The 18,850-nt window shown below is 31.1% G+C and overlaps 1 protein-coding gene, 68 non-coding genes and 1 pseudogene across 70 annotated transcripts; 42 read left to right on the top strand and 28 right to left on the bottom strand.

The window, feature by feature from the left end:
• Nucleotides 1-158: 158 nt before the first annotated feature.
• On the top strand, nucleotides 159-2,429 carry Y116A8C.1 (annotated as a pseudogene). The gene is made up of 7 exons: nucleotides 159-338; nucleotides 576-677; nucleotides 846-908; nucleotides 1,276-1,431; nucleotides 1,649-1,774; nucleotides 1,995-2,211; nucleotides 2,351-2,429. Coding segments are annotated over exons 1-7 (923 nt in total).
• Nucleotides 751-771, top strand: 21ur-6560. Its single transcript, NR_067863.1, has one exon.
• On the top strand, nucleotides 752-772 carry 21ur-8668. The gene has a single exon (NR_067862.1).
• 21ur-1216 lies at nucleotides 1,059-1,079 on the bottom strand. The gene has a single exon (NR_067861.1).
• 21ur-10404 lies at nucleotides 1,163-1,183 on the top strand. Its single transcript, NR_067860.1, has one exon.
• Nucleotides 1,659-1,679, bottom strand: 21ur-10877. Its single transcript, NR_067859.1, has one exon.
• On the top strand, nucleotides 1,937-1,957 carry 21ur-5553. The gene has a single exon (NR_067858.1).
• Nucleotides 2,430-2,729: 300 nt separating the features above from the next.
• 21ur-7443 lies at nucleotides 2,730-2,750 on the bottom strand. The gene has a single exon (NR_067857.1).
• A 295-nt stretch (nucleotides 2,751-3,045) lies between these two features.
• Nucleotides 3,046-3,066, top strand: 21ur-14341. The gene has a single exon (NR_067856.1).
• Nucleotides 3,047-3,067, top strand: 21ur-6458. Its single transcript, NR_067855.1, has one exon.
• A 1,153-nt stretch (nucleotides 3,068-4,220) lies between these two features.
• 21ur-572 lies at nucleotides 4,221-4,241 on the top strand. The gene has a single exon (NR_067854.1).
• Nucleotides 4,242-4,351: 110 nt separating this feature from the next.
• On the bottom strand, nucleotides 4,352-4,372 carry 21ur-4606. Its single transcript, NR_067853.1, has one exon.
• A 617-nt stretch (nucleotides 4,373-4,989) lies between these two features.
• Nucleotides 4,990-5,010, top strand: 21ur-7630. Its single transcript, NR_067852.1, has one exon.
• Nucleotides 5,011-5,051: 41 nt separating this feature from the next.
• 21ur-5294 lies at nucleotides 5,052-5,072 on the bottom strand. The gene has a single exon (NR_067851.1).
• A 41-nt stretch (nucleotides 5,073-5,113) lies between these two features.
• Nucleotides 5,114-5,134, bottom strand: 21ur-4453. The gene has a single exon (NR_067850.1).
• Nucleotides 5,135-5,490: 356 nt separating this feature from the next.
• 21ur-9611 lies at nucleotides 5,491-5,511 on the bottom strand. The gene has a single exon (NR_067849.1).
• A 4-nt stretch (nucleotides 5,512-5,515) lies between these two features.
• 21ur-2329 lies at nucleotides 5,516-5,536 on the top strand. The gene has a single exon (NR_067848.1).
• A 135-nt stretch (nucleotides 5,537-5,671) lies between these two features.
• Nucleotides 5,672-5,692, top strand: 21ur-14415. The gene has a single exon (NR_067847.1).
• Nucleotides 5,693-5,910: 218 nt separating this feature from the next.
• On the bottom strand, nucleotides 5,911-5,931 carry 21ur-13786. The gene has a single exon (NR_067846.1).
• A 166-nt stretch (nucleotides 5,932-6,097) lies between these two features.
• On the top strand, nucleotides 6,098-6,118 carry 21ur-7530. The gene has a single exon (NR_067845.1).
• Nucleotides 6,119-6,509: 391 nt separating this feature from the next.
• On the bottom strand, nucleotides 6,510-7,091 carry T06A10.2 (uncharacterized protein). The gene is made up of 3 exons (NM_001392453.1): nucleotides 7,000-7,091; nucleotides 6,810-6,952; nucleotides 6,510-6,739 (listed from the first exon to the last, which is right to left on the bottom strand). Exons 2-3 carry the CDS (start codon nucleotides 6,938-6,940, stop codon nucleotides 6,718-6,720), a joined length of 153 nt encoding a protein of 50 aa, NP_001379528.1. The 5' UTR covers nucleotides 6,941-6,952; nucleotides 7,000-7,091; the 3' UTR covers nucleotides 6,510-6,717.
• Nucleotides 7,092-9,171: 2,080 nt separating this feature from the next.
• Nucleotides 9,172-9,192, top strand: 21ur-6454. The gene has a single exon (NR_067844.1).
• Nucleotides 9,193-9,574: 382 nt separating this feature from the next.
• Nucleotides 9,575-9,595, bottom strand: 21ur-7135. Its single transcript, NR_067843.1, has one exon.
• A 336-nt stretch (nucleotides 9,596-9,931) lies between these two features.
• Nucleotides 9,932-9,952, top strand: 21ur-11035. The gene has a single exon (NR_067842.1).
• 21ur-8453 lies at nucleotides 9,936-9,956 on the top strand. The gene has a single exon (NR_067841.1).
• Nucleotides 9,957-10,177: 221 nt separating this feature from the next.
• Nucleotides 10,178-10,198, top strand: 21ur-8550. Its single transcript, NR_067840.1, has one exon.
• On the top strand, nucleotides 10,181-10,201 carry 21ur-1395. The gene has a single exon (NR_067839.1).
• A 606-nt stretch (nucleotides 10,202-10,807) lies between these two features.
• On the top strand, nucleotides 10,808-10,828 carry 21ur-11667. Its single transcript, NR_067838.1, has one exon.
• 21ur-1367 lies at nucleotides 10,812-10,832 on the top strand. The gene has a single exon (NR_067837.1).
• On the top strand, nucleotides 10,813-10,833 carry 21ur-1186. Its single transcript, NR_067836.1, has one exon.
• Nucleotides 10,827-10,847, bottom strand: 21ur-380. The gene has a single exon (NR_067835.1).
• Nucleotides 10,848-11,074: 227 nt separating this feature from the next.
• 21ur-12042 lies at nucleotides 11,075-11,095 on the top strand. Its single transcript, NR_067834.1, has one exon.
• 21ur-9882 lies at nucleotides 11,076-11,096 on the top strand. Its single transcript, NR_067833.1, has one exon.
• Nucleotides 11,097-11,388: 292 nt separating this feature from the next.
• On the top strand, nucleotides 11,389-11,409 carry 21ur-5340. The gene has a single exon (NR_067832.1).
• A 226-nt stretch (nucleotides 11,410-11,635) lies between these two features.
• On the top strand, nucleotides 11,636-11,656 carry 21ur-1500. Its single transcript, NR_067831.1, has one exon.
• Nucleotides 11,657-11,729: 73 nt separating this feature from the next.
• On the bottom strand, nucleotides 11,730-11,750 carry 21ur-9746. The gene has a single exon (NR_067830.1).
• A 271-nt stretch (nucleotides 11,751-12,021) lies between these two features.
• On the top strand, nucleotides 12,022-12,042 carry 21ur-8043. Its single transcript, NR_067829.1, has one exon.
• A 387-nt stretch (nucleotides 12,043-12,429) lies between these two features.
• On the top strand, nucleotides 12,430-12,450 carry 21ur-13058. The gene has a single exon (NR_067828.1).
• Nucleotides 12,431-12,451, top strand: 21ur-13541. Its single transcript, NR_067827.1, has one exon.
• A 94-nt stretch (nucleotides 12,452-12,545) lies between these two features.
• On the bottom strand, nucleotides 12,546-12,566 carry 21ur-2200. The gene has a single exon (NR_067826.1).
• A 347-nt stretch (nucleotides 12,567-12,913) lies between these two features.
• 21ur-11140 lies at nucleotides 12,914-12,934 on the bottom strand. The gene has a single exon (NR_067825.1).
• On the bottom strand, nucleotides 12,915-12,935 carry 21ur-6727. The gene has a single exon (NR_067824.1).
• A 101-nt stretch (nucleotides 12,936-13,036) lies between these two features.
• On the bottom strand, nucleotides 13,037-13,057 carry 21ur-14148. Its single transcript, NR_067823.1, has one exon.
• Nucleotides 13,040-13,060, bottom strand: 21ur-6415. Its single transcript, NR_067822.1, has one exon.
• Nucleotides 13,061-13,450: 390 nt separating this feature from the next.
• Nucleotides 13,451-13,471, top strand: 21ur-11377. Its single transcript, NR_067821.1, has one exon.
• A 199-nt stretch (nucleotides 13,472-13,670) lies between these two features.
• 21ur-486 lies at nucleotides 13,671-13,691 on the top strand. Its single transcript, NR_067820.1, has one exon.
• Nucleotides 13,692-13,935: 244 nt separating this feature from the next.
• Nucleotides 13,936-13,956, bottom strand: 21ur-1701. Its single transcript, NR_067819.1, has one exon.
• Nucleotides 13,957-14,461: 505 nt separating this feature from the next.
• Nucleotides 14,462-14,482, top strand: 21ur-10. Its single transcript, NR_067818.1, has one exon.
• Nucleotides 14,483-14,706: 224 nt separating this feature from the next.
• On the top strand, nucleotides 14,707-14,727 carry 21ur-1279. The gene has a single exon (NR_067817.1).
• On the top strand, nucleotides 14,711-14,731 carry 21ur-1494. The gene has a single exon (NR_067816.1).
• Nucleotides 14,725-14,745, bottom strand: 21ur-14193. The gene has a single exon (NR_067815.1).
• A 365-nt stretch (nucleotides 14,746-15,110) lies between these two features.
• 21ur-3621 lies at nucleotides 15,111-15,131 on the top strand. The gene has a single exon (NR_067814.1).
• Nucleotides 15,132-15,278: 147 nt separating this feature from the next.
• 21ur-1333 lies at nucleotides 15,279-15,299 on the bottom strand. Its single transcript, NR_067813.1, has one exon.
• Nucleotides 15,300-15,502: 203 nt separating this feature from the next.
• Nucleotides 15,503-15,523, top strand: 21ur-11995. The gene has a single exon (NR_067812.1).
• On the top strand, nucleotides 15,504-15,524 carry 21ur-338. Its single transcript, NR_067811.1, has one exon.
• Nucleotides 15,525-15,610: 86 nt separating this feature from the next.
• Nucleotides 15,611-15,631, bottom strand: 21ur-11804. The gene has a single exon (NR_067810.1).
• Nucleotides 15,632-15,646: 15 nt separating this feature from the next.
• 21ur-12430 lies at nucleotides 15,647-15,667 on the bottom strand. The gene has a single exon (NR_067809.1).
• Nucleotides 15,668-15,831: 164 nt separating this feature from the next.
• 21ur-6493 lies at nucleotides 15,832-15,852 on the bottom strand. Its single transcript, NR_067808.1, has one exon.
• A 159-nt stretch (nucleotides 15,853-16,011) lies between these two features.
• 21ur-3879 lies at nucleotides 16,012-16,032 on the top strand. The gene has a single exon (NR_067807.1).
• On the top strand, nucleotides 16,015-16,035 carry 21ur-15349. The gene has a single exon (NR_067806.1).
• A 40-nt stretch (nucleotides 16,036-16,075) lies between these two features.
• 21ur-11075 lies at nucleotides 16,076-16,096 on the bottom strand. Its single transcript, NR_067805.1, has one exon.
• Nucleotides 16,079-16,099, bottom strand: 21ur-5088. The gene has a single exon (NR_067804.1).
• A 748-nt stretch (nucleotides 16,100-16,847) lies between these two features.
• Nucleotides 16,848-16,868, top strand: 21ur-2572. The gene has a single exon (NR_067803.1).
• Nucleotides 16,849-16,869, top strand: 21ur-2657. Its single transcript, NR_067802.1, has one exon.
• Nucleotides 16,870-17,136: 267 nt separating this feature from the next.
• 21ur-7673 lies at nucleotides 17,137-17,157 on the bottom strand. Its single transcript, NR_067801.1, has one exon.
• An 831-nt stretch (nucleotides 17,158-17,988) lies between these two features.
• Nucleotides 17,989-18,009, bottom strand: 21ur-3779. The gene has a single exon (NR_067800.1).
• Nucleotides 17,990-18,010, bottom strand: 21ur-12054. The gene has a single exon (NR_067799.1).
• A 426-nt stretch (nucleotides 18,011-18,436) lies between these two features.
• On the top strand, nucleotides 18,437-18,457 carry 21ur-2658. The gene has a single exon (NR_067798.1).
• A 70-nt stretch (nucleotides 18,458-18,527) lies between these two features.
• On the top strand, nucleotides 18,528-18,548 carry 21ur-8625. The gene has a single exon (NR_067797.1).
• 21ur-285 lies at nucleotides 18,529-18,549 on the top strand. The gene has a single exon (NR_067796.1).
• The last annotated feature ends 301 nt before the right edge of the window (nucleotides 18,550-18,850 follow it).

Raw genomic sequence — 18,850 nt, 5'->3', positions numbered from 1 at the left:
CAAAATTTTCAAGAAAAAATAACAAAATTTGATGTGACTAGGTCAAAAAATCGTATTACATTACCTATATATTTAAAACATTACCACAGCCTAGGAAACGTGCTTTTAATGTTGTTTTTGAAAAGTGACATCTCGCCGCTTTTCCAGTTTCACTCAAAATGCATCTTTCCACCGGGTTTCTCGTTTTTCTCACTGCACTAAGCCACGTGGATTCTTTGAATGTTAACACTAAATTGGTATTAATCTGGGGATCTCCCAATGACACCGAGATTTCTGAAACGTATTCTGGAAGTTGGGATGAATGTCTACAAAAGTGTTATTATGACGTCACTTGTGTGGTAGGTTAGAATAAAGAGGAGACTTCACGTGGAGTCAGAAAGTCCCATTTCGCTTTGATCTTCGAAAAATGCGGGAGGTGAGACGCAGACATCTCATCTGATTTCGCATGGTTAAGAGCGTGATGACGTCACAATTTTTTAATTTTTCTGGGAAAAAATTCCCGCATTTTTTGTAGATCAGACTGTATTGGGACAGCCTGACACCACGTGAGACTGAGACTGAAATGTGGGTTTCAGGTAATATTTCGAACCTCCGCCGGATGCAAAATTTATAAAATTGGAACTCCATTTTCTGTTCAAAAAATTATTGGAGCTGGTGGCAATATTGTGGGCATTAAGGTAAGGTGATCAATTTTCAAAATTTTCACTGTTTCGATAACTTCTTAAATATTTTTTGCTAAAATACCGTCAATTCTGCTGGCTATTTAGTAGCAACTGACTCTCAAGAATTTTGCAAACTAAAACTCAGTACAAACACCTAAACGACTATTCGAAGAAAATTTTCAGAGAACTCAGGAAGATTGTTCTGAAACTTTTTCTAGACCAATGTTTGGGCAAACGACTGTTACGGTGAGATTATTTTTATTTTTGTATTTTTTTAAATTTTTAAACTATTTTTTTAGTCGATTAGTAATGGGGTTATTCAAGTAATGTAGCAAAATGTATTAAAATACATTTGTGACGTCACAAATGTATTTAAATACATGTTTTTGTTTACTCGAATACAAAAAAATCCGTCAAGTGAAATTAAATGAATGTATTGTTTTTACCAACTCACTGTTGCGGTATTTTCTTAAAAGTGGGAGTTGGAACTTTGAAAATGTTATTTTTTAAAGGTTTTTTTCACACTGTCAAAAAGTTTATAAAAACTAAATTGTTTACATTAAATACGGAAATTCCACAAAACCAGAATCCAAAACAAAATTTTTTTTTTCAGGAATCTTTTACATCTGAAAAAATAGTTTTTAACTACACAATTTCCGAAATTGAAAACGACGATCTTATTGAATGGAAATTTGATTTTAAATATTTTGTTCAATGCGATGAAGAATCCTTCGCATCGATTCGAGGAGATATTGCGGTTTGCATTTCGGTGAGTGGCCCGTTGTGGGGCGACCGACATCTTCCGGGCCTCCGCTGTTCCGCAGCGTTTTGGAGCCCTTTAAATAACACCTCCATTGATATTGTCCACAACGCACCCGACAAATAGCGGGTTCCGCTATGAGAACAGAAGCACATCTAGTGGTGAAACCCGTTAGATGTCGGGCGCTGCAAGGCAGTAAGGTTTTCGAGAAGTATAGTTTTTTCAGATCCGCACATTTTTCGGACCATTCTGCCAAAATCGTGCTGCAGGACGATTTTTTTTTTGTGTACAGAAGGAAACGGGCTTGTCATTACAGGCGCCTATGCGTACGCAGAAGGATACACTATTGGATGTGGGATTTGCAGTTTTTTATCACTAGACCGCGATTGCACCGCTTTTTTTGGTAAAAATCGGCCAATTTTAGGCTAAAAATCACGATTTGATGTATTTTACAAGTAGAATTTTTTGCGGTTTCGTTGCTTTGTTAAGTATTTTTCTAGTTCTAGACGCTTAATGAAATGAAATATTTACCTTTTCAAACACGCAAAGTAACTTTTTCCATTAAATTCCAGATTATCTAACAAAGAAAAGTAACTCCGCCCTTCCACCTACACGATACTCTAATATGTACTTTTGGATCGACGGAATCCGCTCATCAAGTGCCCAATACAACATGTCTGACCCAACTTTAAATGGTATTACATGCTTTAATTGGGGTCCAAACTCTCAGGAGGGAGTGCCCAATGCGTCTGCACTTATCGAAGGAACATCTATTGTCCGGTATTGGGAGTGAGTGTTTTTTTGAGACTTAAATTAATATGTTCAAGCTTTGTTATCATTTCTTTTAAAAAATTGAAGTTCTTGCAGAAATATTATGCTTCACACATAAATCATAGATTTTTTCCAATTTAAATCAAAACATTTCCAGCTGTGATGCCACTGAAAACGGAAACAGTTACTGCCTACGTGGCGCTGTGTGTAGGATAAAACCCGTTTCACATACTTGATATATTGGAATAAAATATTTTGTTTTTGATTCTGCGATCCAACTTATTTACATATTAAGATCATCTTATTTTTGAAGCTTTATCAAAAATTAAGGAACAATCATTGAAAAATTTTTTTTTTTTCAAAATTTTCGAGTTTCATCTAGAAGTGTCGCTTTCATTTTAATTGATTTTTCAACAAAATCCTACGAAAAATTTGAGCTTGTTAAAGTATCTCAAAGTTGTTTTTTAATAACTACGTTTGCAAAAAAAAAACCCCCCGTTTCACCAGCTTGATAATTTTAATGAAATTTAGGTGAATATTTGGATATCTCAAAGAAACTAAAAAAGGAATTCGTGTTAATATTTCATGGAAACTGTGAAACAGTCAAAAATCATTTCACTCAAACTATTTTATTTTCTAAACTTACTCAAGTGGAATGTTGGTACAATTTAAAAAAAAAAGAAAAAAAAAGTAGATTAGAATATAAAATTGCGGAACTATATGTTTTTAAATAATACAGAAAGCAAACTTGAAACAAAAATAATGAAAAATTATATGCAAAGGTTACCAGCTTTTATAAAACTTGCCGCTTCAAATTGTTTTCAAATCTTCCGTTCTTTGGGAAAAAAGTCGTTCGTGTTTAGAAAAATTTCAACAAGTGTTAAATACCAAAATGGGATAAACTTTGCACACTTTATGGACACCGTGAAATTGTCAAAAAAAAATCACACTATTGCAATATTTACGAGCGATTTTCAGAATTCATGTGTTTCAATTAGAAATTCAAACAAGTCGAGGGGGGTCATCGGGGCTCCTCCAACTTTTAGGCAGTTTTCGGTGTAGTTTTTCATCAAACTGTTCTTCCACAAACATAGAGGATAGAGATGTATAATATGAGATGTTAACTTTATTTTATGTAAAATTCATAAGACTGTAGTTATTTTTAACTATAAAAACTAAAAACTAAATATAAACCAAAGTTTTAGTGACGGTTAAAAGCAGCATTCAAGGTTTTTTTGATATTAATTTGAACTTGTATCTTCTACCATTGCCACTGTACTAAAAATTGATAGCTCTCTTTGCTCGATGTATTGAATAGACCTGGAAAAAGTACAGAATCCAAAAAAAAAAAAATGAAAGAAGAAATGCAAGAAACAAGAAATTGGCATCCATGTTCCATACAAAACAAACATCATAATAGCATTGCACCAAGTAGTGAATTCTTATGAATGTCTTGAAACAGTATAAATCTTCTAGAACATTCTCATTTTAAAATTCCTAATGTTTTCTATTATTAATCGATGATAAGTAATGAAAATTTGTTAGTCTTCAGTCCATTGTTCAATTGGAAAACAGAAAAAAAATCCAGAATTTCGGATCTATTTTGAGTCTTTAATAAAATTTTTTTAATTCGCTATATCTTTAGATAAGAGAATGAACAAAAGAAGGGTAGCTTGGTAGGTTCAGTGTGTACTTTTATGATGTAATAGACTACAAACTACACTAGTACTAATAATACTGGATGTATTACAAAACATAGATCTTCCTCTACGTCAAAATATTTTCAGATGTGATACAACTGTTGTCCACGTTGCGCGGTATGTAGGACGATACATGTTTCACATACTTGATAAATATGTATATTGAAATCAAATATGTTATACTCACTTCTTTATAGGTTGACTTACTATATCATAAATTAAAAATTTAAAGTTGAAAAATTAAATACGCAATTCGAAAAAAAAAATCACTTATTTTGTGTCTGTTTCATTGAGCTGTTAAATTTTTATCCATTTAAACAAAAACAATTTGCTTGTTTCTTTGTCTCTCATTTAGAATTATATTCACTAACAACAAACAGAATTTGTAATATTAAAATTTTTCGAAAGTGGACGGTGCCTATAGTGCAGACTGTGAAATAAGAGAATAGACCGATAATCGAAATAGACCGATAGTAGGACCAAAATGGAATAAACGTTGTACACATTATGGACACCGTGAAACTGTCAAAAAGTAAATCACACTATTTCAATTTTTACGATTCTCAGAGCTCATGTATTTCTATTAGCAATTCAAATAGGCCGAGAGGTCACGGACCTTTGCCCTGAAGGCAGCCTTGGGTGTAGTTTTTCATCAAACTGTTCTTTAATCTTTGTCCTAAAATATTTCATTTGAATGTGGTTTATTGAAGCATCAAGTAAGTCAAATCAAAGCGTTATTTAACTCCATTTCATTTAACTCATGAAATTGTAGCTTTTTTGGTACTTATGGGTTTCGTTCCCCCCAAAATGATTTTTAATTATTTAACACTACCTTTTTAATTTTAATCCACACGCGAATGTTTATTTTAATACTGTTTTCATTTTTACAAGGATTAGAAAATCATTTCCCTAAGCCTGAGAATGACCGATTTTTTTAAAAATTAAAACATCAATAAAGTATTGTAAAAACGTTTAAAAGCTGTATTCAACATTTTAAATACAATTGTATTCATTGAAAAAGAAATTTTTTTTTCTAATTATAAATATTCACAGTTTCATCGAATTTATTTTTCAACTAGAAATAAATTTTCAACAGTTGAAGGCAGGTTTTCAGTTTTCCAGTTTGCATATGTTTCACTGTATATTTTTGAATAGAAAAACAAATAAGTAAAAAACCTATTAATAAAATGAAAATATCGCCCAAGTTATTCATGTACTGAAACAATAGTTGCTTTTCCATACCAAATGTGTCATTGATGCAAATTTTGAAAATCAAATATTTGAAACAGCAAAAAAATGTGATTTGAAAAAGTAGGATATGGAATTCAAAAAAATGGAAGAAAAACCTCAAGTACATGTACGTCAAAATATTGCGGTATAATAATATATTGGAGACTTCCTGGGTATGCAGGCCCGTTTGCCTGTCTTACGCCTATTTCAAGCACAATCGCCAAGTTAAAAATAAAGCCGAAGACATTTTGAGGTCTGAAGACAATTTTAGGGATTTTTTGAATTTTCAGGTTAGCCAAAATGCAGAAATCACCGTTTTTAAAATATTTTCGCCAGTTAAAAAAATGCTTCAACTACAAAATAAGTCTCAGATGATAAATTGTAATAATCAATCCTCTGATCGTGAACGTGAACTATAAAGAGTCAATGAAACAGTAGAAACTTTACAAATTAAATATTTGGTTTCTATTTTTGCGAAAAAGGAAAATAATCAATGAAATAAGGTTTCAGCTGATACTTTTTTAAAAATTATTTACATTAAAAGCTGTTTCACTCAAAGCTTCGCAATATATATTCACATTGTAAATTTTGAATTTCTATTTACATTAGTCAGTCGAGATTTTTACGTCTAACTTTTTCCTTCTGAATATCAACAAAAACTGTCCAAAACTACAACCTCGGCTCAATAATGATTTTCAAATAATTTCCATCAGCAAACTGGAAATATCGATTAGAAACGTAAAATGTGAGAATTAATTTTGAAAAATCCAAGTTTCAATTACCAAAGCAATTTCAAGGAATCGAAAAAATATCATTTAGAAAGGTTGGCAATATTTATTAACTAGATGAAACAGTAATTTCATTCGATTTTTCAATTACTACGTGATGTTAGCTGCTCTGTGCACACTGAAAATTTTAAATTTTCAACTATTCTGCATTTTTCATAAAAGAGTTTTGTAAGAATTTGAAAATAATTTGTCTCTCTTTTTTCCTGGAATAAATCTAAATGTTTTTTGTTTATAAAAACTGGGTTTTACTCCAATATGTGGAGGCCGTGTAGGGTGTAAGTAGTCGGTATCGATCACGTCTCCGGTCCCTTTCTCTCTCTAGTACGTTGAGCTTCTGCCAAGGTGGAATTCTTGTCGTTTTGAATTTCCTTATTGACGGCGTGGGTACTATTAATATTCTCGACCAACAGAAGTTGTGGAAATAAGGATACATTTCGAATTTTTTATCAATTACCCTTTTTTCACTGATTTTATTGTAAAAATGGGCCCCATTTATTTATTGAAATTTAATTCCCTTCACTCGTCTTCGACCAACCTACCGAGCACTTTTTGCTGAATAAATAATACAATCTGTGGATGATTTATTCAAGAAAAAACATCTAAATTTTTATTTTTAACATGAAAAATCATTTATTGTGCCCCATATTCGTCGGAAATCTCTCCATCTTTGTGCATTGAAATGAGAATATCACATCCGCCGACGAACTCTCCCTTCACATAGACTTGTGGAATTGTTGGCCATTAGCTGAAGATTTTGACGCCTTCTCTCAGCTCCTGATCGGTCAGAACGTTGTAGTCTTGGAATTTTACATTGTGGAAGTCGAGAACCTGAAACGGAAATTTGATTTTAGGGATTTTCGGATTATTATAAAGAAAGATCCCCGGATCTATATCTAACCTCGAAGCGGAGGTTCTTGATGAACTTGGCGTCGACTTCCTTCTATGGAGAGGAAGATCTTTGGCTTCGTGATTCCAATACGGTGAGCCTTGTTGTTCTGGTTGTGATTGGTGCGATTCTTCGACTTCCATGCATCGTGTTGCCTGCAAAATTTGTACTTTTCACTTTGCAATTCGATTTCAACACAAACATGTGTGAGCTAATTAAACTTCTCACTCTCTCTCGACGATCTCGAACTCTCCGATCTGCCCGTGCTCACTGAGACCCGGAAACGGGCGAAACTCTGAAAAAAAAACGTTGGTTATATAAGGAAAAGACGGATTAAGAAAGTATAGAACCGAAAAGTACATGTAAAGCTTATTAACATTATCGTTTTCATCGAAAACATATATGAAACGGCTTCATTCGCCCAACAATCCGTTCTCTCACGATAATTCTGAAAATTAAGCGGAAAAAACAAAAAATTGGGTCGATTGTATGAAGTAAAATACGAATTAAACATAATGACACAATTAAATTCGTAAAATTTATCTGAAAACTATTGAAATTCAATTGAAAACGCGATAAAAAGCAGAAAAATATTGAAAAAATAAATTGCGGCCATCGGCAGCAAAGCTGCTCTATTGCACTCTCGCCTCTGTGACGTCACGATTTTTTTGAAAAAATTTTCCGCATTTTCTCGCGATGAGTCGCAATGAGACAGATTGACACCACGTGTGTGTGTAAATCGGTAGTTCTGACGATAATATTGGCTTTTTGCCTAAAAAATATGAATAATTTTCATTTGAAATTGTGGGGGGAGGCGAAGTGTACGCAAACACCCGCACGTCAGGATGCACATAATTGTCTACCGTAGTCACGCGAATACAACGAATTTAATCGGGGTTCAGTGGATTTTAATGGGAATTTTGCATGATTTTCATGAATTTTTCGTGAAACTTGATGAGAAGGATAATAAATCTACACATTTTTGAGCAGATAATCGATTTTGAGGCATTTTTGCCTGATCTTTTTAGCGATACAGCTCGATTTGGCGAATTTTTCCACCAAATCTTCGATTTGTGCAGATTTTTGGATTCGTTTGCGAATTTTTTACGAAGTCTACGGAATATTTCCTCGTTCGGATCAGATGAGGATACACTCGATGGAATTTACTTGGATTATTGAGTTATTTGTTTGAAATTCAGTGATTTCTGAGCACAATAGAGAGGAGAGATTGGTCCGACTGGGTCTTTTTTAGGAATCAAAGAGGGTTTTAAGTTAATCTTCCGTTCATTATCGATTTTTATGCAATTTTAATATGAATTTTGTAATAGAAATTGGATTTTTATTGATTTTTTAGGTAAAAATTGGAATTTTGATAGAGTTTTTTTTGGAAAAAATGAAAATTTGAAGAGAGGTTTTGGTAGAAAAATGGTGATTTTAGAGGTTTTTAAGTGAAATTTTTTGCATTTTTATCGATAATTTTGAATGAAAGATTACCTTTAACTCCTTCCTTGATCCTTGACCGGTTCGATGCACCATGTGGAGGCCGTGTAGGGTGTAAGTAGTCGGTATCGATCACGTCTCCGGTCCCTTTCTCTCTCTCTCCCCGTGTGTCCCAGTAAAGCATCTGAATTATGTGAGATAAGCGGTGTAATACGAACAAAGTAATACTCAAAAACCTATTTATTATACAACCTCTCCCGTGTGGGTAGAGCAGGACTCTAAATAGGATAAAACAAGTAAAAAGAGGGAAATACATTCAAGAACAATAAAGGATGGTATTAAAAGTTCTTAATAGATGGTGTTAAACCCTCTGCAGACGAATATGATGGTATTATGAGTCATTTAGACTAAGGATGGTACAAACCGTTATTTAGGAATTATATCTAACGAACTGAATAAATATCAACACGTTGGGAAAATGAAAACGTGTGGATTTCACCGGAATTGCATCGCAACTGACAAACATATTCGACGTCATCGCGGGGGGTCGTTGCACTTGACACGATGCCAAGAAGTTAGAGACGCGTGGGTCTCGCCGCGATCGCGCTACTATTAGATAGTGGCGCGAGATTTGAATATGAATATTTGTTGATAAGTTTATATCTCGGCGAATAATGGATGGATTTGCATGAAATAAAGTGTAATAAAGAGATAATAATTGGAAGACATAACAGTACGGATATTGGTTAAGAATAGTGGGCTATTCAATGGGAAACCAATATTATAGTACTGTAAGGTTGTCGGGATAGCTCCGTAAGGGGCAGAATCGACAACACTATACTTTTTGAACAGAAGTGGAAATCCTAATTTTGATCAATTTAAAAAATACAGTTTCTGAAATTATTTTTATTTATTACAAATTTTCATGTTTTGATGGATGTTCTTAAAAAAGATCCTTAAATATCGAATATTCGAATTATTAATTCAAATTTGATTTTTGCACATTTATTTGGATGTTTTGTTGTAAAAGTATGTTTAAAAAGACAATTAATTACACCCTTTTTTGCTGTTAGACCTAGAGTTGGTACAACATTATATACGAACCGAGTTGCCGGTTGCCGAAAATTTTGGAGTTCGGCAACTTCGGCAACTGCCGATATCAATGTCAAAAATTCTGTAGCTCAGAAAAAGCATTCGGAGAGCCTGAAAAATGCTAATATTTCGCCGTAAACGAGAAAACGAACATTATCTTTTGCAAACTTCGGCAATTGCCGGTTGCCGAAAATCCCGGTTGCCGCACAGCCCTGATATACGCCACACTAGCGCAGCTCGCAAACCGTCGGGTGATGGCAAAAAAATTGAAATTTCATTATTTTTTCAAACATTTAACAATGTTCTGAAACAATACTTTTTTGAAAACTGAAAAACTCGGTTGAATACATAATAAAAATTTTGAGTGTTTATTCATGTGGAAAGCGTGATAGCTTTTGAAAAAATAAACAACATATATCACAACTATCCTCGCAAACTTGTTTTGTTTTGTTCAAGATGTTTAACTATTTAACATGTTTCATCAGAATGCCCGCGATACGTATGTTTTGCATATGCTCTTTGAAAAAAAATTATTGAATTAAACATTCAAAAATTTTAACTGTTCACATTCTTTCCAAAAGTTCGCTTATCATTGGCGTTAATTAATGGGTAAGGGTTCGATATTTTTGATTAAAACCAATTAAAATCTAGATAGAGATACTAATTTCATCGGTTTTAAACTTGAGTAACTGTAATACCAACTTTAAAAGATATGCAAAAAAGTTAGATTATTCTTATTGTAAAAATCTTTAATTTCAATCAACAAGAAACTCCACCTGCCGAGAAGAAATCGTAAATTTCTACTGTTTCACATTGTTTATATGTAATTTTACCTATTTCTGCACGATTGCTTAATCTCTTTGATCACAAAGTATTTCACAAGCAGCTGCGACGCTCTCCTTTGCAGAAAAATGGATCGATACAATATTATTTCCAAATGGACCGCGCCGCTCACAATGTCTCAAGAGGTTTGCTCATTTGTGTCTTTTCCTGCAGTCATGGCTGACCGTTTTTTTTCTTTTTCATCTTTCCAACAAAGAACTGCTCAATATTCTTAAACTTATGGGAGCACTAGAACTGTAAGTTTCTTCTGTAACATTATATTAACAATTGAAAGTTGTGGCAATAAAAAAGATCAAAAATTCATTTAAAAGTTTATTAAAAATTTATACTGCATTTAACTTTTTGTATATAACAATTAGAAGAAATTGAAAAAATTAATATTGAAACTTTTTGATTGTAAAAATATTTTTTTTTAATAATTAATTTTTGATACGCAACAGTCTCTTTCATTATCAATGCTAATGTTCATTATATAATTTTTCTTGTTTTTTATGACTTCACTCTCAAAACTTCTAGTTTTTTTAAAATTTTATCATTGTTTTTTTTAATGTTTAAAAATGGTTTTTTTTTTCAAAAAATCAAAAATTTTCGACTATTTCAATACTTGCATGAATACTATGACACTGTGAGCTGAATCAATTGGAGTTTGGTTTAAAATGCATAGAAATAGGAGAACCAAGAAATAGGAAAAATGCTCACTAATTTATGAAAAACTTGAAACCGTTAAAAATAACACTCTAGAACCATTTTGCTGTCGATAAATTTTGAAATATGTTTGAAAGTGGTTTCATTAATTTTGCGAAAAACGTCTGATATTTCAAACTCATTTGTGAAAGTTTTTGGCAATGAAAATTATTACTGTTTCGCAAACATTATTTGTATAGAAAACTTAAAAATTGTAATTCTCCAAGCCTTTTCACTTTTTCAAATTAAAAAAAATTACATATTCAAAAAAAAAAGTCTCGAAAATTTTCGTCAAAATATACAAATTTGTGCCAATCTTCAAAAATCGTAAATATAAAAAATTTTAAGATATCAACAGCCCCTGGTTCTCGCTGAGTAAATAGGCGGTAGGCAGGCACGTAGAAAATCAGGTTTGTTGCAGGTGAACACTGTGAGGTGAGTTATATTCGAAAAATTTAACTTAAGTGATTTTTTTTTAAAATTTACTGTTTCAAAATTTTCACAAAAGAAATGCAAGTTAAGAATAGTTTGTTCCAATTTTCAACAAGTTGCTAAAACAAAAGTAATTTGAGAGAATTTCAGTTTTAATTTCTCACCAATTTGTTCACCAATTTGTTAATTTGTTCAAACTGTTCTTGCCCCCGAATTTCTGTAATTATTTGCAGATGTAAATTATTTTACAAATTTTCTGACAACAAACAAATTGACTTTTGGAGGTACAATATGTCTGTACAATTTCAAGAAATTTTAAAATACTTTGAAACTTTATAACATATCACTGAAAAGTGTGAACCTATTTTCTCGTACCTTTGTATGATTTCTAGATTTTTAAGAATTATCAATCGTAGAGATCTTTGTAGTCTATTTTAAAAATGTTTTGAATCATATTTAAAACTGTTTTAAGTGCAGCAAAGTTTTTCATAAGATCATTTTGAAACATCGTTTTTTTGAGAAACATATTCATCTCCTTTTAATATTAATATAATCGTTTGTAACAAAACAAGTTTAGGGACTTTTTAAAATTTTATTTTTTGGTTCAAAAAAACTAAGTTTTAATTTTTCTAACGCTTTTTTTTCCGGTGAACTGTAAAATTTGGTAGCACTAAAGTTAAAACTAACCTGTTTCACATTTTTGCGAAAAATATAATTGTCAAGTAAAAACTGATAAAGTCAACAGTTCTGAAATTTAAAATCCATTTTTCACATTTCTTGATTCACGCGAAAATGTTTCTTTTTTCATAGAAACTTTACATAAATGGGGATTTGTGATTCGAAAACCTCATTTGCTCAGGCTGTACTAGTTTCTTTTTTTATCTCGTAAATGCCCTGAACCCCAAAAGCAAGGGGGCTTCTCAAAATCTCATTCAATTTTCAGAGGTTTCTCGTTTTTTTTTAAAAACCAGATCGTCCTGAACACAATTTTTTAATTTTTGAACATTTCAGCAAATGTGCTCAAAATTTTAACAATGAAATTTCTCAAGACTATGTAAAACATGCAAATGAGCAATTTTTTGCGAAAAAAAAATGCTGTTTCAACAAATGATAATTTGTTTTTTTTTTCAAAGGTAAATGGTTAGTAGACTTTTCAAACTTTTGTTGTCAGAAAAAGAGATTAAGAGTTTAAGCAGATTTTGGCTAAAACTTTGCATTTTAAGGAAAATTGAAGTCTCTAGCAATATTTTAGATTTAAAAACTCCAACATGTCATAAATCAATAACTGAAAAAAGCATCACGATTTATAGAGAACATGAAACTGAAGAAAATTTAAAAGAAATAAGCATGTTCTCTACTCCAAATTTAGATGATTTTTTCTGCAATAACAGGTGATCCAATGATACTGAAACGTTGATTAGATTATTCAATTTAAGAAATTTCCGCGAGAATAAAGATGGCTTCAAGCCTGGCGAATTTCACTGTTGAAGCTATTGAAGGTAAGACTTGATACATCGATTATCACTATATATCGAAGAGAAGATCATGAAGTTATTTGCGACTATCTTAAAAGAAAAAATTCTTTGAGATTTTTTTCTAGGTGATAAAATGTTGCAGTGATTTTTTCACACACTAACTAGAAGAGAATTAATGCAATAATTTTGTTCATTGAATATAGACTAACTGAAACTGGTAATTTTTTTTTCAAAAAAAGGAAAACTTCATATTTTGTTTTTTACAGGTGATAGTGTATTCCTTCATGAACACAAATAATAAATTTAAATTAAATGTTCAACTAAAATTGAATATCTGAAACAGTGGATTTTTTTTTTCGGAAAATATAAATTTTAAAACAACTTCAGTCACACCTTGGCGATTTCAATCATTAACTTGATTATTAAATTTAATCATTTTTCTGAACATTTTTAATGTAGATATAGATCAAATCATATCAACTTATTGGTAGAAAAGTAATATTAAAAACCCCAGAAAACATCTGCGTAGTTTTTGAGAAAAGATGAGGGAAAACTTTGAAATTTCATGTAGATTTCGGAATTATAATACCCTACCCTAACTATACGAAAAGAAATATATGAACAACATAAAAAAAAACAATGTTATACAAAAATTGGAAAAAGTTCAATGTTAAATTAGATTTTTGTTTTACACAGTTTTGAAGCGCAATTAAAACTATATTTCCATTGTTATTTTTGAAAAAAAAACGTTCAAATTTTCACAGTTTCGAGAATATTTTTTCACGAATATTTAGTCTTGGAAGTAAGAACTACGTTAAAAATGGGCAGATACAAATTTTGATGAAAAATTCAACATTTACTGTTTCATATTTTTGATTTAAAATTTTGATGAAAATTTTGTTTTTGATAATGTGCATCCTCATGGAAAGCCTGAAGAACCTGAAAAATTGTAAAGCCAGTGAAATTGAAAAGTAACAAGACGGCTATAATTTACCAGCCGTGGACCGCACCTACGGCGCGGCCCCCGACTTTTTTGAGAAAACACATTAGATATACGGTGTCTATCGCGGATCTCGATCGGTGTCTGCTGCGCATTTAGCATAAGGTTTCCCAAAACTTCGTTGCTCTGATCAGAGATCAAACTACATAGGGACAGAAGGACGCGCTTTATATATAGTAAATTGATTGATTAACCACATTCAAGAAATAACATCGAATTTTATTAAAACTATGAAACCGTAAAAATTGTTAAAAAATTTTTGAGACAATTAAAGTGAAAATTAGCTATGTGAAAAAATTACTATTTTGTTACAAATAAAGCTTGCAACGTGAAAAAAATCAGTCAAATTTTAAATTTTCCCGGCGGGCACCTCTTCAGGTACCTGTGTCTATTTTATGCATGCTTGTCTGACTCACATTTTTATTTTGATTTAATTTTTTTAGATTTGTCGTATTTTTCACTTGAAAATGGCAAGGATTTTCACTGAAATTAAGTGTAATATTAAAAATTGTTTGGATTAATTAAACTATATTCAGTTTTGAAAAACCGTGAAAATTTTTGTTTTATTAAAAAATCGATTAAGCTACTCTTGGAAGGTGCTTTGCCAGAAATTTCAATAAATGAGAAAAAACAATTTTTCGGAGTTTTTGTCAGTTTCGGATTGTTCATATAAACGTTCATTCAACTGACAAATACAGTGCTCCTTTCAACTCTATTAGAAAATTGCAAATTACTCGAAAAACTTCATTAATTTTTAATTAAATCTTTCCATTTGCATCAAGTACCAATTTATTTTAAAACACATTTCAAAAAACCAGGGCTTTCCAAAATCTAACCTAGAAATTTGTCTACCAGTACTAGCACAAAACAAAAATTTACATACCAACAAACTATTAGTCGGTTTTAGACAGTTTTGATAACGAAAGGGTTTGTGCAAAAATATTCAGTACCAAACAAAATCTCAAACTTTGAATATTCCCAAATGTTTTTCTGAGGGTTTGAAATTTCTAACATTTTTTTCTCAAAACAGTGCAATTTTTGAATGGTAAATTTTCAAAATTTTTGGATTTTAGTGAAATTTTGAGTTGATTCCCAACACTGAAAACAACTCTTTGCATTCAAAATTTTCAGATTAAAGCGTGGTCGAACTCGCTGATTGGTCAACATTCTTTTGAATTTTTGAGAATTTTTCTATTTAATACGATAATTACGAATTCAGAAACGGTGTGCCAATTATTTTCTATGTAGAATAAATGAGTTTTGAGATGTGATCTGAAAAATAAAACAATAAAATAAATACACTGTTTCAAGAAACTAACATGATAAAAAACGAATTTAGAAATGTATTAGTAATATTCGGTGGTTATTTATCTTTATTGTGAATATAAATAGTATAATTTTACTCAAAAATTACAATAAACTGCTGACCAATCAGCAACGTTGACTACGCCCGTTTCTCATCGCTTATTGGTGGACGACATTATCAGCAAAAATATCCAGTTATTTAAAATTGAACAACTAAAAATGGCCTGTATAATATTAATTCAGAATATCGAAATGATAATTAAAACAATTTGAAACTGAAATGTTTTTTGTCAAAAATAATTATAATTGATTAAGTTTCAACAAAGTCCTTTTTTTATGCGCCACAGACTGCAAGTTTCAAATAGAACACTAATTTTATTAAATATTTCCTGCTTCAGTATATTTTCAAATTTGATGTTCTCTGAAAATTGCTATTGCCACTGTTTAATATTCATTAAATAAAGATTTTCACAATTTTCTACCAATCCTGGGTGATGTCGGGGCTTCACGTTGCTTACTTCCTTGAAAATACTCGAAACATTCTGATGAACTTTTTGATGTTGACTAAAATTAATAAAGTTCGTCGTTTTATGAATATATCAAAACAGAGAAAAATTGAATCTTTAATAAAAAAATTTTAAAACATTCTTCATAGCTATTTATAAACGAATTTAAATAAAACTTAACTCTAACAACTTTATTCAAATCAATTTTCAAACAAAAATCAAACTTGAATAGCCCTATTTATTGTTGGCATTTCTTATTTTGACTGCTGCTTCTGCCATTGGTCCACTGGGGAAAATAAACTTTTCTAAAGAAGTGATGAAACGGGGATTTTTTAATTTTAAAAAGTGAAAATGATTTTGAGATTTTCTCAATTAAAAAAACAAAGTTGACGGTTTCAGTTTGTTTTTAAAAAATGTGCATATTAGAATTGAAACGGTGCTACTTTCACAACAAAACCTCTTTTCACAGAAACTCAAAAAAAATTGTTGTATTATTTATCTCATCCTCGCCAAATGAATACATCATTAAAAAGTACAACAGTAAGACAAATTAACAAGTATTTGAAACAGAAATTTTTTTTTGAAAAATAAGATAGTTCAGAAAGTTTGGAAAAGCGTGAAATTTTTTTAAATTTAAGTATTTAAAATTTTTTAAAGCTTGAAAATTTTCAAAAACGTTCAAATTATTTAAAGAACAGCTATAAAGTTCAAAAACGTCCTAGAAGGTACCGGAAACAATTGGTCAAGCATGTTTCAGGCGTACGTGCCTACATTCTCGCCTACTACCAAAAAAGGTTTGTCTACTCAAAATACGGTGATATTATATACATCTTTGAATTAATTTTTGGGAAAAACTGCATGCAAGGCATTTGGGAGAGGTTAGTCCGTTTCCAGACGTTATCACGTACAGACATAGAATTTATGTAAAGAGCATTGAATAGCAAAGAGTTGAATATGTACCAAGTATCAACCAGCATAGTTGGTACATCTTCAATATTGCCATCTCCAATTTTTATGACGTTTTGGTCAAAAGGATTCCTGCCACTTATTGATTGGCGGTTTACGGGGCTCAACTAACTAAAAAATTGTTGTTTTTTCCAAATTTTTTTTCCCCAATTTTTTTTTGAAAATTGTAATTTGTTAAGTATCAGTGAACTTCATATTTTATGCGCCAACTACAAGTTACAAAGAGCATAGTGGTATTATTAAGGTTTACGTAAATAACTTCTGTTTCAATATTTTCTTAAATTTGATTAAAATTAATTGTTAACAATTCAAGGAACTAACGTTGGGACAGTGAACAATTGGAAATCCCAATTATTTGAAAGTGAAAAGTTTCAACTGTTTCATTTCGTAAACTGGTATTACATCTAATAATTTTATTTTTCTACTAGTTTTTGACACGTTCCATACATTTTTCAACGCTAAATTTTAAATCTTAACTTTGCACTGTTTCTATTTGTTCATGAAAATTGTTTTTTTTACCCGAAAACAATTGATTTATTATTTATTATTTATTTATTCATCATGGAAACAAAAAGAATATGATAAGAAAAACATAACCTATGATATTTACTCAAAAATTATATTTTTAAATTCTATAGTTATTTGAGACATTGCTGAAACAATTATTTTCTAAAATCGTTTTGCAATAATTTTGTACAATTATAACTTGACATTTTTTTGTGTGTAAAAATTGTCATATTTTGCAGATCGTTACGTGTTGTAGTTATATCAACAGTGTGAAATAGTTGAAAAATTTTCTTTGAAAATTTTTTAATGAAAATCGCTTTCATAACAGATTTTTGAAAACTCTAAATAATTATAAAACTATTTCATTTGCCAAGTATTTGGAATTAGTATTATTGCTTCACTAGGTAACAGGGGTGTGCGGCAAATTTGCCGAATTTGCCGAGCACGGCAAATTTCAAAAAAGTAGATTTGCCGAGCACGGCAAATTTCAAAAAAGTAGATTTGCCGAATTTGCCGATCTCGGCAAATTTCGAAATTTGCCGCACACGTCAAAAATTTTACAGTACAATTTTGATTGATTTTTTCGCCAAAAATTTAGTAAAAGGACACAAAATTGAGTTAGTTTTATGCTTAAGCAGACATACTACACGGAACTAATTCAGAAACCAGATGTGTGTTAATAATTCGGTAGTTTTGGTGTTCCAAAAAACATCAAAAATTATCAAAATTTTCCGAGTTTGTTAAGCACGGCAAATTTGCCGAATTTGCCGAATTTGCCGAGCTCGGCAAATTTTGAGATTTGCCGCACACCCCTGCTAGGTAACATTGAATTTAACTCTCAACTTTTAACTCTTGAGCCCCCAAATTAACGTTAAATTGTAATCAGAAATGTTAACTTCTTGAATAAAAAATTATTGAAAAAAAAATTCTGTAATACCGATTAAGGTCATCGTCATCTTCGAATACCGTATTGAAATTAATCAAAAAATATGAAAACAACATGAAACATGAAAAATGTGTTCTTGAAAAAATTAAAAACATGTTTGAACATTGCCACGCCACAAAAAAAAACATTTTTTCCAAAGAAAGAAGTATTTTATTTCAACGAAAAATTGTTTTTCAAGACTAATTATAAATACACAAACATCAAAGCTCTCACATTGGCTCTTATTCTTAATTATAAAAGGTCAATGAAACAGTAGAAACTTTGCAAATTGAATTTTTTTCTCTCTTTCTTAATTCTTTCTAAATAGAAAAAGTAGCAATGAAATGGTTTGACTTTTTTTTTTAATTATCCACTGTTTCACCCAAAGCGTCGCAATATATTTTCCCTTCAAATTTTGCATCTTTACACACATCATTTAATGAAATTGTTCACTAGTCTGTCACTCAAACATTTAATTTGATTCACAGACACACTATTTATAACTTCTTCACTTTCATAATGTGGATAAAAAGCAAAACGCTCAATACCTTACCATTGGATATGCCTTGCTGAATTGATAATTTCGGGTCTTCATGTACATTTTGGCAGTAGGCATGCTTGTAGGCAGCGGCATTAGAAAAGTAGGTGTGATAATCAGAGTTGGTACGAGGCGACCGAGTTTTTCTAGAGTTTAAACTCAGTTTTGAAATGAGTTTTTCTTCGATTTCCATAATATCGATGAGTTAGTTTCTGGTACATTCATACATATGGAGACGTTTGTCTTCAGTTTTATGTGAATTGTGTGAAAATAAACTCTGTATGCTGAAGGCAAGTAATCGAGGATTATTTTATTTATTTTCGAAATTAACTGTACTTTA

Source organism: Caenorhabditis elegans, chromosome IV (genome assembly GCF_000002985.6).
Source record: "Caenorhabditis elegans chromosome IV".
In the NCBI taxonomy this organism is placed as follows: domain Eukaryota; kingdom Metazoa; phylum Nematoda; class Chromadorea; order Rhabditida; family Rhabditidae; genus Caenorhabditis; species Caenorhabditis elegans.
The sequence above is the reverse complement of the archived record's forward strand: the minus strand, read 5'-3'. Positions and strand labels throughout refer to the sequence as shown.